The sequence below is a fragment of the Lampetra fluviatilis genome, chromosome 64 (assembly GCF_964198595.1).
Source record: "Lampetra fluviatilis chromosome 64, kcLamFluv1.1, whole genome shotgun sequence".
Taxonomy (NCBI): Eukaryota; Metazoa; Chordata; class Hyperoartia; order Petromyzontiformes; family Petromyzontidae; genus Lampetra; species Lampetra fluviatilis.
The window spans coordinates 2,071,873-2,090,817 of record NC_136338.1 but is presented as its reverse complement, the minus strand read 5'-3'; the positions used below and the strand labels follow the sequence as shown (position 1 = coordinate 2,090,817).

General features: G+C 53.0%; 1 protein-coding gene across 1 annotated transcript in view; it reads right to left on the bottom strand.

Moving 5' to 3' along the window:
• LOC144951897 (uncharacterized) overlaps positions 1–18,945 on the bottom strand; it is a 36,103-nt gene that overhangs the window by 13,843 nt on the left and 3,315 nt on the right. The window contains exons 4-11 of the mRNA XM_078882243.1: positions 18,566–18,761; positions 15,357–15,401; positions 13,319–13,362; positions 13,008–13,074; positions 11,294–11,440; positions 10,278–10,376; positions 7,871–7,969; positions 2,433–2,535 (exon numbers count right to left, since the gene is read on the bottom strand). Coding sequence (XP_078738369.1) covers positions 2,433–2,535; positions 7,871–7,969; positions 10,278–10,376; positions 11,294–11,440; positions 13,008–13,074; positions 13,319–13,362; positions 15,357–15,401; positions 18,566–18,761 — 800 coding nt within the window. The remainder of the gene's footprint in view (positions 1–2,432; positions 2,536–7,870; positions 7,970–10,277; positions 10,377–11,293; positions 11,441–13,007; positions 13,075–13,318; positions 13,363–15,356; positions 15,402–18,565; positions 18,762–18,945) is intronic.

Below are 18,945 nucleotides of genomic sequence, written 5' to 3'. Positions count from 1 at the left end.
TTGCAAACATGATGCCTTGTATAAAGGTGTCAGTTTTTGTACCAGTTGAAAGGGTAAAAACCTATTACTACTACTCTCTTCTGTATATGCGTGTGTCCAATTGTATTCTAGATTTGAAGCTTTCGTGACTGCAAGGATTCATATTCTTGTGTTTTTTCGGTAAAGTCACGTGGGTAAAACTAACTTAAAATTAATAAAAGTAAAATAAAAATGAAATAAAAATCACGACGTTTCGGAGGCAACACACGCTTCCGTCTTCAGGTGGAATTTTTATTTGATTTTTATTTTACTTTTATTAATTTTAATTTTTTTACCTACGTGACTTTACCGAAAAAACACAAGAATATGTCCAATTGTATGTTGTACTACAGCGCCCCCACGTGGCAAATACGCGTCGTGCCAGCTGCGTCTGTTGTTCAGAATCAAAACATTTATTTATTCAAACTGGAGGAATCCGATGAGCTCTCAAGCTCTTTTTCCTCTTCCTTCACAAGATATCCGGTGAACAGTTGCCGCTGTGAGTGGGACGTCCGCTTCGTGACGGACACCGCGACTGCTCGATAACTAGCGGTCGACTCAACCCCCCCCCACGCGCGCACTCACACTTCACGTCGCCGACGGCATCGGCGACGTCCGCTCCTTCCTCGCCGTCCCTCTCCTCTCAAGCCATCACCACCACCACGGCCACCACCACCGCCGCCGCCACCACCGCAACCACCGCCACCACCACCGCCACCATCACCACCGCCACAACCGCCGCCACCGCCGCCACCACCGCCGCCACCACCGCCACCATCACCGCCGCCACCATCACCACCGCCACCATCACCGCCGCCACCACCGCAACCACCGCCATCACCACCATCACAGCCACCACCGCCACCACCACCGCCGCCACCACCGCCATCACCACCACCACCGCCGCCATCACCGCCACCACTGCCACCACCGCCGCCCACTACCACCCCGTACAACCGCTTAGATTCACGTCGTTTTCCATATTCGTCCTCGCGCCTTTCAGGGAGGCACCGCCGCCTACCTCCCCCGACGTAAACCGGGGTGGGTATTACCGTAAATATATAAATATAAATAACAGGCGACGTTCCGGGCAATGGGCCTTCTTCATAGCACACGGACAAACCCTTCGAATGATCGACGAGCCATCAGCTGCCAAACGAACTAATTTGTGTAAAAGAAATGTGTGTGTATATATATAAAAATGTTAACGTGCACGGATCAGAGAGGCGGATATTGATGAGGACAGAGGAGCAGTAACGGAAAAGTGCACATGGAAGCGTGGGAGAGATGCGCGCTGGCAATCACCGCGGCAGACGGAGAGAGGAGCGCGGGGACCAGAGGGACACGAGAGGGGGGTTCGGGGGGCGATGAGATCGCAGGCGATGACATCAGAGGCAATGACATCACAGGGGATGACATCGCAGGCAATGACATCGCAGGCAATGACATCACTGGGGATGACAATGACATCGCAGGTGATGTCATTGAAGCCGATGACATCGCAGGCAATGACATCGCAGGTGATGACATCAGTGGGGATGACATCACTGGGGATGACAATGACATCGCAGGTGATGTCATCGAAGCCGATGACATCACAGCCGATGACATCGCAGCCAATGACATCACTGGGGATGACAATGATATCGCAGGTGATGTCATCGAAGCCGATGACATCACAGCCGATGACATCGCAGCCAATGACATCACTGGGGATGACAATGATATCGCAGGTGATGTCATCGAAGACGATGACATCGCAGCCAATGACATCAGTGGGGATGACATCGCAGGCAATGACATCGCAGGCAATGACATCACTGGGGATGACAATGACATCGCAGGTGATGACATCGAAGCCGATGACATCGCAGCCAATGACATCACTGGGGATGACATCGCAGGCAATGACATCGTAGGCAATGACATCACTGGGGATGACAATGACATCGCAGGTGATGACATCGAAGCCGATGACATCGCAGCCAATGACATCACTGGGGATGACAATGACATCGCAGGTGATGACATCGAAGCCGATGACATCGCAGCCAATGACATCACTGGGGATGACAATGACATCGCAGGTGATGACATCGAAGCCGATGACATCGCAGCCAATGACATCACTGGGGATGACATCGCAGGCAATGACATCGCAGGCAATGACATCACTGGGGATGACAATGACATCGCAGGTGATGACATCGAAGCCGATGACATCGCAGCCAATGACATCACTGGGGATGACATCGCTGCTCGATGGAGGCCTGTGGAGTCCTCCATCCAGCAGCGGATCGATCGTGGCTGACGACGACGACGATGCTGCGTGTGATTGTCTACTTCCAGGGCCCGCGGCCCGATCGCCCCCCTGTGGACCGGGGGCGGAGTCGACCCGTGTGGCGCCAACTCACCGTTCGCGAAATGGTTGTCGCCGGCGACAGAGTCGATGGGGACCTTCTCGTACTTGCCAGGAGCCACCATCACGAACTTGAAGCGCTTGCCGCTGGGGTTGCCCTGCAAAGGGAAGGGCAGGCGGGCAAGGCAGTGAGCGAGTGGTGAGTGAGTAGTGAGCGATTGAGTAGTGAGCGAGGAGTGAGTAGCGAGTGAGTGAGTAGCGAGCGAGTGGCGAACGAGTGAGTAGTGACTGAGTAGACAGTGAGTAGTGAGTGAGTAGTGAGCGAGCGAGTGAGTAGTGAGTGAGTGAGTGAGTAGCGAGTGAGCAAGTAGTGAGTAGTAAGCGAGTGAGTGTGAGTAGTGAGCGAGTGAGTAGCGAGTGAGTGAGTGAGTAGCGAGTGAGCAAGTAGTGAGTAGTAAGCGAGTGAGTGTGAGTAGTGAGCGAGTGAGTAGCGAGTTAGTCGTGAGTGAGTAACAAGTGAGCGAGTCAGGAGCGACCGAGTGGTGAGCGAGTAATGAGCGATTGAGTCGTGAGTGAGTAACAAGTGAGCGAGTGAGGAGCGACCGAGTGGTGAGCGAGTAATGAGCGAGTTAGTGGTGAGTGAGCGAGCGAGTGAGTAATGAGCAAGTAGCGAGTGAGTAGTGAGTGAGTGAGTAGCGAGTGAGTAGTGAGTGAGTGAGTAGCGAGTGAGTAGTGAGTGAGTGAGTAGTGAGTGAGTAGTGAGTGAGTAGTGAGTGAGTAATGAGTGAGTGAGTGAGTAGGGAGTGCGTAGCGAGTGAGCAAGTGAGCGAGTGAGTAGTGAGTGAGTGAGTGTGTGAGCGAGTGAGTGAGTTAGTGAGTGAGTGAGTAGCGAGCGAGTAGTGAGTGAGTAGTGAGTAGCAAGCGATCGAGTGGCGAGCGAGTGAGTAATGAGTGAGTTAGTGGTGACTGAGTGAGTAATGAGCAAGTAGCGAGCGATTAGTGAGTAGTGAGTGAGTGGCGAGCGATTAGTGAGTAATGAGTGAGCAGCGAGTGAGTAGTGAGTGAGTAGCGTGTGAGTAGCGAGCGAGTGAGTAGTGAGTGAGTAGCGAGTGAGTAGTGAGTGAGTGAGTAGTGAGTGAGTGAGTAGTGAGTGATTGGCGAGCGAGTAGTGAGTGAGTAGTGAGTGAGTAGCGTGTGAGTAGCGTGTGAGTAGTGAGTGAGTAGCGAGTGAGTAGTGAGTGAGTGAGTAGTGAGTGAGTGAGTAGTGAGTGATTGGCGAGCGAGTAGTGAGTGAGTAGTGAGTGAGTAGTGAGTGAGTAGTGAGTGAGTAGCGAGTGAGTAGTGAGTGAGTAGTGAGTGAGTAGTGAGTGAGTAGCGTGTGAGTAGTGAGTGAGTAGTGAGTGATTGGCGAGCGAGTAGTGAGTGAGTAGTGAGTGAGTAGTGAGTGAGTAGCGAGTGAGTAGTGAGTGAGTAGTGAGTGAGTAGCGTGTGAGTAGTGAGTGAGTAGTGAGTGAGTAGTGAGTGAGTAGTGAGTGAGTAGTGAGTGAGTAGCGTGTGAGTAGTGAGTGAGTAGTGAGTGAGTAGTGAGTGAGTAGCGTGTGAGTAGTGAGTGAGTAGTGAGTGAGTAGCGAGTGAGTAGCGTGTGAGTAGTGAGTGAGTAGTGAGTGAGTAGTGAGTGAGTAGTGAGTGAGTAGTGAGTGAGTAGCGTGTGAGTAGTGAGTGAGTAGTGAGTGAGTAGCGAGTGAGTAGCGTGTGAGTAGTGAGTGAGTAGTGAGTGAGTAGTGAGTGAGTAGTGAGTGAGTAGTGAGTGAGTAGCGAGTGAGTAGTGAGTGAGTAGTGAGTGAGTAGTGAGTGAGTAGTGAGTGAGTAGTGAGTAGCGAGTGAGTAGCGAGTGAGTAGTGAGTGAGTAGTGAGTGAGTAGCGAGTGAGTAGCGAGTGAGTAGTGAGTGAGTAGTGAGTGAGTAGTGAGTGAGTAGCGAGTGAGTAGTGAGTGAGTAGCGAGTGAGTAGCGAGTGAGTAGTGAGTGAGTAGCGAGTGAGTAGTGAGTGAGTAGCGAGTGAGTAGCGAGTGAGTAGTGAGTGAGTAGTGAGTGAGTAGTGAGTGAGTAGTGAGTGAGTAGTGAGTGAGTAGCGTGTGAGTAGTGAGTGAGTAGTGAGTGAGTAGTGAGTGAGTAGCGTGTGAGTAGTGAGTGAGTAGTGAGTGAGTAGCGAGTGAGTAGCGTGTGAGTAGTGAGTGAGTAGTGAGTGAGTGAGTAGCGAGTGAGTAATGAGTGAGTAGTGAGTGAGTAGTGAGTGAGTAGTGAGTGAGTAGTGAGTGAGTGAGTAGTGAGTGAGTAGCGAGTGAGTAGTGAGTGAGTAGCGAGTGAGTAGCGTGTGAGTAGTGAGTGAGTAGTGAGTGAGTAGTGAGTGAGTAGTGAGTGAGTAGCGAGTGAGTAGTGAGTGAGTAGTGAGTGAGTAGCGAGTGAGTAGTGAGTGAGTAGTGAGTGAGTAGTGAGTGAGTAGTGAGTGAGTAGCGAGTGAGTAGTGAGTGAGTAGTGAGTGAGTAGTGAGTGAGTAGTGAGTGAGTAGTGAGTGAGTAGCGAGTGAGTAGTGAGTGAGTGAGTAGTGAGTGAGTAGCGAGTGAGTAGTGAGTGAGTAGTGAGTGAGTAGCGAGTGAGTAGTGAGTGAGTGAGTAGTGAGTGAGCAGCGAGTGAGTAGTGAGTGAGTAGTGAGTGAGTAGCGAGTGAGTAGTGAGTGAGTGAGTAGTGAGTGAGTAGCGAGTGAGTAGCGAGTGAGTAGTGAGTGAGTAGTGAGTGAGTAGCGAGTGAGTAGTGAGTGAGTGAGTAGTGAGTGAGCAGCGAGTGAGTAGTGAGTGAGTAGTGAGTGAGTAGCGAGTGAGTAGCGAGTGAGTAGTGAGTGAGTAGTGAGTGAGTAGTGAGTGAGTGAGTAGTGAGTGAGTAGTGAGTGAGTAGTGAGTGAGTGAGTAGTGAGTGAGTAGTGAGTGAGTAGTGAGTGAGTAGTGAGTGAGTGAGTAGTGAGTGAGTAGTGAGTGAGTAGTGAGTGAGTGAGTAGTGAGTGAGTAGTGAGTGAGTAGTGAGTGAGTAGTGAGTGAGTAGTGAGTGAGTGAGTAGTGAGTGAGTAGTGAGTGAGTAGTGAGTGAGTAGTGAGTGAGTAGTGAGTGAGTGAGTAGTGAGTGAGTAGTGAGTGAGTAGTGAGTGAGTGAGTAGTGAGTGAGTAGTGAGTGAGTAGTGAGTGAGTGAGTAGTGAGTGAGTAGTGAGTGAGTAGCGAGTGAGTAGTGAGTGAGTAGCGTGTGAGTAGCGAGTGAGTAGTGAGTGAGTGAGTAGTGAGTGAGTAGTGAGTGAGTAGTGAGTGAGTAGTGAGTGAGTAGCGAGTGAGTAGCGAGTGAGTAGTGAGTGAGTAGCGAGTGAGTAGTGAGTGAGTAGCGAGTGAGTAGTGAGTGAGTAGTGAGTGAGTAGCGAGTGAGTAGTGAGTGAGTAGTGAGTGAGTAGCGAGTGAGTAGTGAGTGAGTAGCGAGTGAGTAGTGAGTGAGTAGCGAGTGAGTAGTGAGTGAGTAGTGAGTGAGTAGTGAGTGAGTAGCGAGTGAGTAGTGAGTGAGTAGCGAGTGAGTAGTGAGTGAGTAGTGAGTGAGTAGCGAGTGAGTAGTGAGTGAGTAGTGAGTGAGTAGTGAGTGAGTAGTGAGTGAGTAGCGAGTGAGTAGTGAGTGAGTAGTGAGTGAGTAGCGAGTGAGTAGTGAGTGAGTAGTGAGTGAGTAGTGAGTGAGTAGTGAGTGAGTAGCGAGTGAGTAGTGAGTGAGTAGTGAGTGAGTAGCGAGTGAGTAGTGAGTGAGTGAGTAGTGAGTGAGTAGTGAGTGAGTAGTGAGTGAGTAGTGAGTGAGTGAGTAGTGAGTGAGTAGTGAGTGAGTAGCGAGTGAGTAGCGAGTGAGTAGTGAGTGAGTGAGTAGTGAGTGAGTGAGTAGTGAGTGAGCAGCGAGTGAGTAGTGAGTGAGTAGCGAGTGAGTAGCGAGTGAGTAGTGAGTGAGTGAGTAGTGAGTGAGTGAGTAGTGAGTGAGTAGCGAGTGAGTAGTGAGTGAGTGAGTAGTGAGTGAGTAGTGAGTGAGTAGTGAGTGAGTAGCGAGTGAGTAGTGAGTGAGTGAGTAGTGAGTGAGTAGTGAGTGAGTAGCGAGTGAGTAGTGAGTGAGTAGTGAGTGAGTGAGTAGTGAGTGAGTGAGTAGTGAGTGAGCAGCGAGTGAGTAGTGAGTGAGTAGCGAGTGAGTAGCGAGTGAGTAGTGAGTGAGTGAGTAGTGAGTGAGTGAGTAGTGAGTGAGCAGCGAGTGAGTAGTGAGTGAGTAGCGAGTGAGTAGCGAGTGAGTAGTGAGTGAGTGAGTAGTGAGTGAGTAGTGAGTGAGTAGCGAGTGAGTAGTGAGTGAGTGAGTAGTGAGTGAGTAGTGAGTGAGTAGCGAGTGAGTAGTGAGTGAGTGAGTAGTGAGTGAGTAGTGAGTGAGTAGCGAGTGAGTAGCGAGTGAGTAGTGAGTGAGTGAGTAGTGAGTGAGTGAGTAGTGAGTGAGTAGCGAGTGAGTAGTGAGTGAGTGAGTAGTGAGTGAGTGAGTAGTGAGTGAGTAGTGAGTGAGTAGTGAGTGAGTAGTGAGTGAGTGAGTAGTGAGTGAGTAGTGAGTGAGTAGTGAGTGAGTAGCGAGTGAGTAATGAGTGAGTAGTGAGTGAGTAGTGAGTGAGTAGTGAGTGAGTAGTGAGTGAGTGAGTAGTGAGTGAGTGAGTAGTGAGTGAGTAGCGAGTGAGTAGTGAGTGAGTAGTGAGTGAGTGAGTAGCGAGTGAGTAGTGAGTGAGTAGTGAGCGTGTGAGTAGTGAGTGAGTGAGTAGTGAGTGAGTAGCGAGTGAGTAGTGAGTGAGTGAGTAGTGAGTGAGTAGTGAGTGAGTAGTGAGTGAGTGAGTAGTGAGTGAGTGAGTAGTGAGTGAGTAGCGAGTGAGTAGTGAGTGAGTAGTGAGTGAGTAGCGTGTGAGTGAGTAGTGAGTGAGTAGCGAGTGAGTAGTGAGTGAGTAGCGAGTGAGTAGTGAGTGAGTGAGTAGTGAGTGAGTAGCGAGTGAGTAGCGAGTGAGTAGTGAGTGAGTAGCGAGTGAGTAGTGAGTGAGTAGTGAGCGAGTAGTGAGTGAGTAGCGAGTGAGTAGCGAGTGAGTAGTGAGTGAGTGAGTAGTGAGTGAGTAGCGAGCGAGTGAGTAGCGTGTGAGTAGCGAGCGAGTGAGTAGTGAGTGAGTAGTGAGTGAGTAGCGTGTGAGTAGTGAGTGAGCAGCGTGTGAGTAGCGAGCGAGTGAGTAGTGAGTGAGCAGCGAGTGAGTAGTGAGCGAGTGAGTAGCGTGTGAGTAGCGAGCGAGTGAGTAGTGAGTGAGTAGCGAGTGAGTAGTGAGTGAGTGAGTAGCGTGTGAGTAGCGAGTGAGTAGTGAGTGAGTGAGTAGTGAGTGAGTGAGTAGCGAGTGAGTAGCGTGTGAGTAGCGAGCGAGTCACCTTGCTGGGAGCTGCAGCTGATTTCTCCGGTGGGCTGCCGGCGCTCGGCTTACTTTCCCAGATGCTCTTCTTCGTGGAGACATCACCCGGTCGGATGTCCTGCACACCAGCATCAACATCATCGTCATCATCGTCATCATCGTCATCGTCGACGTCATCATCATCATCATCATCGTCGTCATCGTCATCATCATCGACGTCTTCATCATCATCGACGTCTTCATCGTCGTCGTCGATGTCATCATCGTCGACGTCATCATCATCAACGTCATCATCATCGACGTCATTATCATCATCATCGACGTCATTATCATCATCATCGATGTCATCATCATTATCATCATCGAAGTCATCATCATCGACGTCATCATCGACGTCATCATCAACATCATCGAGGTCGTCATCATCATCATCATCGACGTCATCATCGACGTCATCATCGTCATCATCATCGACGTCATCAGCGTCATCATCATCGACGTCATCAGCGTCATCATCATCATCGAAATCGTCAACACAAGACATCAGGATCTCTGAGTCTGCGGACATTTAAAAAATGCGTCTTAAAATCTATTCATACGTTTCTACATATTAAATGTTTAGTTCATTTACTAAATTATTTTTAAGATGTATTTATATTATTTTTATGCTGATTGTCCTGCTGCTGCTTTGTCCTGCGCTTGGAGGTCCTTGATGAAAAGCGCTATACACATACAATTACTTCCATCGTCGTCATCATCGTCGTCACCGTCGTCATCATCGTTATCATCGTCGTCGTTATCACCGTTATCATCGTTATCGTCATCATTATCGTCGTTATCAACACCATCGTCATCAACGTCACCACCATCGTCGTCAGAGAGGCCACCGTCCCCACCATTCTCCCCATCAACGTCGTGTCACATCGTCATCACCGTCACCGTCACTATCCCATTAGCTGCATCTTGCAGTGCACTTTGCACGCAGTGCGTCTCCCTGCTCAAAAAGCGCGGGCATTCCACGTTCTCATGGCGGTGGAGGCAAGTCCATCCATCCAATAATTATCACCGTTAAACTTCCTGCAATGTGGTGGTGGTGGTGTTTATCAACCCCAGGAGGATGATTGGCCGACTCAATGTTGACCTGGTTTTGAACTCCTCGCCCTGGTGACACAGCAAATGCACGGTGCGCAGGCCAGTGGGTTAGTCTCACCGCAAACTTTGATATGTCACCCAGCAAGCGAGGAACGTTGGGGGGGGGGGGCGGGGAGGGGGGGGGGGAAAGGGGTGCAAACGTCGAGCCAACGTTGCCCCAACGTTAAGCCGACATTGGGGCAAGCTCACCGGCTCAGTCCTGGTGAGCTCGCGAAATTAAATGGCACGCAACAACTTGCGTGCACATGCTCACCGGCGGCGCGTGTTAACTGGGCGCCAGAGTTGGGGTTTTAAGCGCGCGATTTTTTGTTGTTGCTATAAACAAACAAAAGGCAAACGGAAAGGGTCAAACCCCCACCTCGGGCGTTGTAGATTCTCACCTCTCGCCCGCTAAATTCTCAAATCTGACGAAAGAGAAGACACGCCGCACACACCAACAAAAGACAAAGATCCCACTCCCCCCCCCGCCCCCCGTTGCAGCCTTAACTGGCGTTTTGGGAAAAGTGCCGTTTAGGAGGAGGCACCTATGAAGGCCGGCACGGCACGCAAGTGGGTAGGTGGCCAGCACCATGTCCGTCCACCCGTTGTCTATACATACGGCACTAGTACTGGTTCAGATAATCGTCACTGGTGTTGGAGGCGGAGCCTGAGTGTTGGAGGCGGAACCTGAGCCAGGCCCGAGTGTTGGAGGCGGAGCCTGAGCCAGGCCCGAGTGTTGGAGGCGGAGCCTGAGCCAGGCCCGAGTGTTGGAGGCGGAGCCTGAGCCAGGCCCCAAGTGTTGGAGGCGAAGCCTGAGCCGGACCCCGAGTGTTGGAGGCTGAGCCTGAGCCAGGCCCCAAGTGTTGGAGGCTGAGCCTGAGCCAGGCCCGAGTGTTGGAGGCGGAGCCTGAACCAGGCCCGAGTGTTGGAGGCGGAGCCTGAGCCAGGCCCAAGTGTTGGAGGCGGAGCCTGAGCCAGGCCCCGAGTGTTGGAGGCGGAGCCTGAACCAGGCCGTGGCTCAGAGTACGGCTTAGAAAATAGTCTCAACGCTCTTCTCTATAACCCCCATGTACGTCTCTGTACCACGACGCACTCCTCTGTGCCCCCAAGTCCCCCGTGTACCTGTCTGTACCACTGTGTACGCCTGCGGGTACCCCTCTCTCTCTGTACACTGTGTACCAACTCTGAACTTGCGCGTGACCCTCGGTGCCCCTTCTGTACCCCCGTGTACCACCACGCACTTCTGTGTACCCCTTGTGCACCCCTGTGTGTGTGTACCCCCGTGAGCCACGTACGGAGGGACGGGCGGCGCTCCCCTTAGCGGTTCCCTCCTCGTTCTTGTTGCTCCACTGGCTGATTCGGCTCGCGATGCCGACGTTCAAACCCGACACGTCCTGCAGGGAGACACAGGAGAAACATGAGACACACGCAGGGAGACGCGGGGATACAGGGGTGGTACAGGGGACACACACAAGGACATGCGGGGACACAGGGGAGACACAGGAGATGCACATGGACACCCGGGGACATAGGGGAGGTACAGGACACACACACACGGACACACGGGGACATGGGGGGTACAAGGGAGACACGCAGCAACACACGGGGAGGTGAAGGGGATAGACGCAGGGCCACAGGGGAGGTACAGGGGACACACACAGGGACACACGGGGACACAGGGGAGACACGGAGGAAGATGTGGGGACAGGTGGAGGCTCAGAGATGATGCGAAGGAGACGCACAAGGAAAACACGCACGGAGACCGGGGGGGGGGGGGGGGGGGACATGAAGACACACGGTTTTCTCCGTATTCTGGCACAGGGAAATTGAGTTTTCAGGTCCATACGGCGTACAGCTGTTTCAATACGGGCAAAAACATGTTTTTTGTGTTTCTCCCTTGTGATGGGACTTTGTAGGATGAACGTTGAGTTTTATGAGGGGCACGGGGTGACCAATAAGGTCTAGAATTGGTCTGTAATAAGTAGGGCACTGATAAGGGATTGACAGCTGTGCTCCCTTCGCCGACTGTGCGTGACGAATGAATGGACGGTCTAATTAAATTAAAATAAAAGGTGGAACGTCAAGGAAAGCATTTCCAGAAGAAAATCGAATAATTCAAACCGCTTTTTAAATAAGTTTTTGTGTCTTCTTCTGCACCTGATGTTGAAAACAAATCTCACGGTGGTTGTCAAGGAAGCGGGCCCCCCCCCCCGAACTCGTAGCTTTGGGGGGGGGGGGGGGGTTGGGTAGGGGGGCGTCAAGGCACCCTCCACCCCCCCCCCGCACCCCGCGCTACCACGGTGAGCCGTACCCGGGTGGGGTTGCCGCGTGGCGAGGTTGGAGAGGCCACGTCGCCGCGCTCGAAGAGGCTCTTCCTGAGCGCCACGCTGTCCGCCGGCAGGGGAACCTCCACCGCCAGTGGGCGCACCGCCCTGCCGGAGCCCCGCACCGCACTCTGCTGCACCGCGCAACGGAGCACAGGCACACAGGTTCTTCCATGTCGCCCACAGACCCGTAGACTCGCAAAGAGACCCATAGACTCACAGAGACCCGTAGACTCACACAGAGACCCATAGACTCACACAGAGAACCATAGACTCACACCGAGAACCATAGACTCACACAGAGAACCATAGACTCACACAGAGAACCATAGACTCACACAGAGACCAATAGACTCACACAGAGAACCATAGACTCACACAGAGAACCATAGACTCACATAGAGACCAATAGACTCACAGACACCCATAGACTCGCAAAGAGACCCATAGACTCACACAGAGACCCATAGACTCACACAGAGACCCGTAGACTCACACAGAGACCCATAGACTCACAGAGACCCGTAGACTCACAGAGACCCGTAGACTCACACAGAGACCCACGGACTCGCACAGAGACCCGTAGACTCACACAGAGACCCATAGACTCGCAAAGAGACCAATAGACTCACAGAGACCCATAGACTCACACAGAGAACCATAGACTCACACAGAGAACCATAGACTCACACAGAGACCAATAGACTCACAGACACCCATAGACTCGCAAAGAGACCCATAGACTCACACAGAGACCCATAGACTCGCGCAGAGACCCATAGACTCACACAGAGACCCATAGACTCACACAGAGAACCATAGACTCACACAGAGACCCATAGACTCACACAGAGACCCATAGACTTACACAGAGATCCATAGACTCACACAGAGACCCATAGACTCACAGAGACCAATAGACTCGCGCAGAGATCTCTAACGAATGCAGAATGATCATCATAATCACAATAGCGATGATTCACCACTCCGCTCCGGGCGATTTTGCGCAGCCCCCCGACAATACACAAGTGTGAAAACACCCCCGACGTCACTGTGCCGTCAACCCCAACAATGGTTTCAAATGTGTGGCGGCCCTCACACTGACTTATCGGAGAAAGTTGCCCGCCCCCCCCCCGCCATGAAAATTAGTGGAAAACGCCGCTCCAGATCGACGTCGTCAGGTGGAATGAAGGAGGCAGCAGCAGTTGGAGGAGGGAGGAGGAGGAGGGAGGAGGAGGGAGGGGGGAGGGGGGAGGAGGAGGGAGGAGGAGGGAGGAGGAGGGAGGGAGGAGGGGGGAGGAGGAGGGAGGAGGAGAGAGGGAGCAGGAGGGAGGAGGAGGGAGGAGGAGGGAGGAGAAGGGAGGGAGGAGGGGGGAGGAGGGAGAAGGAGGGAGGAGGAGGGAGGAGGAGGGAGGGAGGAGGGGGGAGGAGGAGGGAGGGAGCAGGAGGGAGGAGGAGGGGGGAAGAGGGGGGAGGGAGGAAGGGGGAGGGAGCAGGAGGGGGGGGGGAGGGGGGAAGAGGGGGGAGGGAGAGGGGAGGGAGGGAGGGAGGGGGGAGGGAGGGGGGAGGAGGGAGGGGGGAGGAGGACGAAGAGCAATAAAAACAAGACCAAGAAGAATGAGAAAAAGAGAAAGGAGGACTTCGCTTTCTGGAGCTGTGGACACGCGTCCGGGGCGATCTCTCGCGTCAGGGGCCCCTCACCTCGACGGCGCTCGTGTACAGCTTGGTGTCGATCTTCGATATCGGCCGTGGCGACTTGAGGCTGTAGCTGTGGACAGGAGTTTCAACGCCGTTAGGCCCTCCCCCGTCGTTCATCCGAGCTCGTGATCACCGATCGTCGTCGGCGGCGCAGGCATCTCGTCGTTGCCTCTGCCCCCCCCCCCACCACCACAGCGTGGCCCTGGCATGGCCCCAGTACAGCTCGGTTGTGCAGTAGCGTAAGAAGGGGGGGGGGGGGCAATGTGTGCGAGACGACGACGAGGGGGTCGAGGGGGGGGGGTCACATGACTCACCTCCGCTGCACCGTTTTGTTCAAGAACTCGGATCGGTCGCTGATCTGCAAACGCGCAAACACGCAAACTCCACGTCACTCGTGCTCGCATCCCAGGGCCACTGCCCCACCACTCTCCCCACCCTCCTCCCCCGCCTCCCACCCCTCTGTGGTTATTCTGCAGGCACTCAGTGTCAAGACGTTAACTACCTCGCCTGGTGTACAGGAGATCGTGGGTGCGATCCAGACCCTGACGCCTGCTGTATAATGGATCTTGCGTGTCTCTCATCATCATCACGGTGGCTATGAGATGTTAACTACCTCGCCTGGTGTACAGGAGGTCGTGGGTTCGATTCCGACCCTGACGCCTGCTGCTGTATATTTGCAGTTTGCGTTTCTCATCATCATCACGGTGGCTAGGAGATGTTGACTACCTCGCCTGGTATACAGGAGGTCGTGGGTTCGATCCCGACCCTGACGCCTGCTGTATATATGGAGTTTGCGTCTCTCTCTCCCTCCAGATTCAGAATCGACGTCGCGAGTTGAGAGTATTTGGCTGCTGCTAGAAATGTCCACGTGATGGTGATGATGATGAGCCCACTCCATTGACATATCATTTGTGATATCCAGAGCTACACAGCTCAGCGGGGCCTTACCTGTTAAAATAAAAAATAAATAAAAATTGTTTCATGAAAGTTACGTCTTTCATGAAACACGGAACCCTAGTTCCGTGTCTCTCTCCGCAGAGAACAAATCTAACCGCTGTGCGCGGATCAACTTTAATATGTTTGTGGCTGCAGACCCGGAAGGAGGATGTTCTTCCATTAGACGGGTTTGCTGGACGATGACATGGGACGTGAGTCGGTGGATAATCGCACGCTCATGCATGCAGGCATGCACGCACGCGCAACTCTAACACACGTGCGGCAACTCCGCCAGAGGAGCGATGCAAGGTCAGGGGTCAAACTACACGAGAGCGAGGTCAGGGGTCAAACTGCGCGAGCGAGGTCAGGGGTCAAACTACACGAGAGCGAGGTCAGGGGTCAAACTGCGCGAGCGAGGTCAGGGGTCAAACTGCGAGAGCGAGGTCAGGGGTCAAACTGCGCGAGCGAGGGCTTCACGGGAGAGAGGAATGTGCATGTACATAGCGGCCTCTAGCGGCCGCAGCAGCGTGGTCAACGGGTCAACCCCGCACATTTAACAGGGGTGCAATAGATCGTCGCGATCGCCAAGGTAAGAGCTGGAATACCGAACGGCGATTGGACGGCGGTGCAGCCCCCGCTCGCGTGCAGTTAGTTGGGGCATGGGGGGGGTGTTGTGGGGGAAAGGGTGGGAGAGGGGGAATGAGTTAAAGACGTCGGAACGATGGGGAGCACACACGGTGGACACGACCCGGGACCAGGATCCCCTTCCGCTCTGCCGTTCCGTTTCGCATCCCCCCCCGGGGCGAGGCCGTTTCAAGAGATGTTAACTACCTCGCCTGGTATACAGGAGGTCACGGGTTCGATCCTCACCCCGACGCCTGCTGCTGTATATTTGGAGTTTGCGGTGTCTCTCTCTCTCTCTCCCCATGGTCACGTGGATTTTTCTCCGGGTCCTCCAGTTTTTTTTCGCCTCCGCGTTTACAATCGACGTTTAGAGTATCTGTCTGCCGTCAATTTCCACGCGATGACGACGACGACGATGATCATGAGCCCACTGCGTTAAGCCATCATTTGCGATGGCCAGCGTTGAGCTACGTTGCTCAGTGGGGACTTACCTGCTAAAATATTTTATTTTTAGTTTAATAAAAAGCCAGCCCGTCCGCCCCGGGGGCTCGGACCGCGAGCCTCCGCAACGAGCGCCCCCAGCAGCAGGGAAACAAGCCGCAGGCTGCAACAAAAACGCAGCCGGCGTGTACCCCCCAATGTTCCGAGCGGGTTAGTACTAGCAGCCAGACGCTGTGCCGGGAGATGGAGCAGCCACACACGCGCACGCGCACGCACACAGACAGAGACAGACGGGATTAAGGTGTCAAAACCAGAGACCCCCACCCCCCGCACAGGGGAATTTCAACTCACCGCCACCAAAGCCTCGGGCTCTCCCAGCTCCTCAAGATCGGTGCCCTGAGAGAGAAGAGGAATAGCCACAGAGAGAGAGAGAGAAAGAGAGAGAGAGGCAAAACAGCGACCAAAAGAAAACCACCCGATTACACCTGGCGCGACAATCACGTCGCTTTACCCGGCCCAAGCCACACGCTCAGACAGCGACGGAGCAGAGGGGGGGCGGGGTGCAGTTAGATAAGAGGATGGGGAACGCAGGGGGGGGGGGGGTGGCAGGGGTGGTGGTGGTACCACTTGGGTTGCCACCTGTTCCTGGGTTTTCCCGGGAACTTCCGCTTGTTGAGCAAGGCAGCTGCTGCTGCTGCTGCTGCGGCAGCTGTACCGGGGTAGAAATTAAATCTCTTCAAGTCTTCGCGGGAACAGTTGTGGGAATAATAATGATGATGACGATGCACATTCAAGACGTAGTTCTGCCCTGCCCTTCTAACTTCCTGGATTTCATTCCAAACTTCCCGGATTTCATTCCAAACTTCCTGGATTTCATTCCCAACTTCCCGGATTTCATTCCCAACTTCCTGGATTTCATTCCAAACTTCCTGGATCTCATTCCCAACTTCCTGGATCTCATTCCCAACTTCCCGGATTTCATTCCCAACTTCCCGGATTTCATTCCAAACTTCCTGGATCTCATTCCCAACTTCCTGGATCTCATTCCAACCTTCCCGGATTTCATTCCTAACTTCCTGGATCTCATTCCTAACTTCCCGGATTTCATTCCCAACTTCCTGGATTTCATTCCCAACTTCCTGGATCTCATTCCCAACTTCCCAGATTTCATTCCCAACTTCCTGGATTTCATTCCCAACTTCCTGGATTTCATTCCCAACTTCCTGGATTTCATTCCCAACTTCCTGGATCTCATTCCCAACTTCCTGGATCTCATTCCCAACTTCCTGGATTTCATTCCCAACTTCCTGGATTTCATTCCCAACTACCTGGATTTCTTTCCAAACTTCCCGGATTTCATTCCGACTTCCCGGATTTAATTCTGATCCTTGGCAAGTTGGTTTAATCATAGCCCAGTCTATGTAAGTCTACGGGGTCCCTATACAGGTAAATGGGTCCTCTGTGCGAGTCTATGGGTGTCTTCATGACTGTATAGGTCTCGAGTTTATAGTTTTCGATGCAAGTCTTTGAGTCTCTTTGTAAGTCTATGGGGTTCTATACAGGTCACTGGTGACCGAGCTGATACCAGCATTTCGATTTAAAGCTTTCGTGACTGCAGGGATTCATCTTAGTCAAGGCGCCCTTCCTCCCCTAACCCAGCTTAAACATACGCTGCCAAGCTTGGTGGTGCTCATTCAGACGCTGTCTTTCCGACAGACCTGTTCTTCACCTGAGGACGGCTGCTTGCGTTGTGGCCGAAACGTCGTGAGAATTGTATTTTATTGTTTTATTTTTATAATTTTATTATTTCCCTTCTACGTGACTTTACCGAAAGAACCAAGAAGCTGATACCATCAATTCGCTACAATCGAGAACCCGGTTTAATCACAGGCAGCGGTTTCAAACCCGGACTCGAACCCAGGCTCTCAGGCAGTGCCGGCTCTTAGTGCCACGTTTCAAGAAAACAGAATTTAGTTTTTAAATCCTTTATATTAAGTTCACTTGCTTGCTTGCGCGCTTACGACTATGCAAATCTTTCGGTCGTTTTTTAACCCACTTCCCGTGATCCAATCGAGCTGACATTTTGCACACAGACTCGTTGTGCGTGACAATTTATTTTCGTGAAAATTTTTTTCCAACATTTTACACTTTTTAGGAAAAAATAAATAATATTTAATTACCAATTGCTTAATGGTGGCAGGCAATCATCTGACCCATAGGTGGCAGCCATCTCAAGCCAGAGGACGAGAAAACTCTAGCCGCCACGCATATAAAGGATTTATAGTGAAAAACTTTGTTTTTACGGGTTAATTTTTCACATCTCATTCCGACCGTGTCTCGTTTGCGCCCTCCGTCTCTCGTTCCTTCCACTCGATTTGCTCCCGCTCGACACCCCCAGTGACGGAGCTGGAGCTCTACTCGTCAGATGGATTCCGACGATAATTCCCATCAAGCTCCGGGCCGATCGACGAGTTTAAGGCGCGCAGGAACTCAGCTGAAGCGGAACATCTCCGCCTGCCTCGGGGAGCCTCCGCACACACCAGGGAGGATCTTTATGTCCCCCCCTCCCCCTCCGGCATCCGAAGGCAACGAGAAAGATTCGAAGACAAATCAGGAGGCGGCAGCAGGCAACTGGAAGCATATTGTGGAAGGGGTCAGGACACCAAAGCACGACCCGGAAGGTACCAAGAGATGCGTAGGGAAAGCAGGAGGAAATGGGCATCACGGCGGCCAGGAGATGTTAACTACCTCGCCTGGTGCACAGGAGGTCGTGGGTTCGATCCCGACGCTGACGCCTGCTGCTGTATATTTGGAGTTTGCGTGTCTCTCTCTCTCTCATCATCATCACGGTGGCTAGGAGATGTTGACTACCTCGCCTGGTGTACAGGAGGTCGTGGGTTCGAGCCCGACGCTGACGCCTGCTGCTGTACATTTGGAGTTTGCGTCTCTCATCATCATCACGGTGGCTAGGAGATGTTGACTACCTCGGCTGGTGTACAGGAGGTCGTGGGTTCGATCCCGACGCTGACGCCTGCTGCTGTATATTTGGAGTTTGCGTGTCTCTCTCTCTCTCATCATCATCACGGTGGCTAGGAGATGTTGACTACCTCGCCTGGTATGCAGGAGGTCGTGGGTTCGATGCCGACCCTGACGCCCGCTGTATAATTGGAGTTTACGTCTCTCTCTCTCTCTTCCCGTAGTCACGTGGATTTTTCTCCGGGTCTCCCTGGTTTCCCCCCTCCGCGCTTAGAATCGACGTCACGCGTTTTAGAGTATTTGGCTGCTGCAATAAATTTCCACGCGACGACGATGACGATGATTATGATGATGACGATGTTGACGATGATGACGATGATGACGACGACGACGACGACGATGACGACGATGACGATGAGCCACTTTGCGTCGAGCTATCCATTTACGATGGCCAAGTCACTTCTGAAATCGAGAGCTACGTAGCTCAATGCGTCCTTACCTGGTAAGAACATGCAACACAAAACGTAAAAACGCAATCGAAATAAAAACCAGCTAACGCGAGGGCGCGGGGAAAACTCCGTCACCTTGCGGCTGGGCGTACGGAAGCTGCGCGTGACCCCGTGACCCCGCGAGGCAAATCCGCCGGGCGGGTCTTCCTCCTCCTCCTCGTTGTCGAACGACGTGGAGCGGCGGGCGGAGCGAGCGCTCGGCTTGTCCGCCCCCTCGGAGCGCTCCGAGCGCTCGGAGGCTCCGGCCTTCGTGGAGCTCCGGCTCCAGACGCTGAGCGGCGATGAAGATGGCAACAGCAGCAGCAGCAGCAGCAAAAATGGTTGAGAGGGGAATTGACGGGGCGCGCCGCGGCGTCGAACGGCATTGAGTCGCGCGTGTGACAGCCACTTCGCAATCCATGCCACCCGCCCACCAACCACCTGCCTGCCTGCCCACCCACCCTACCCCACTCACC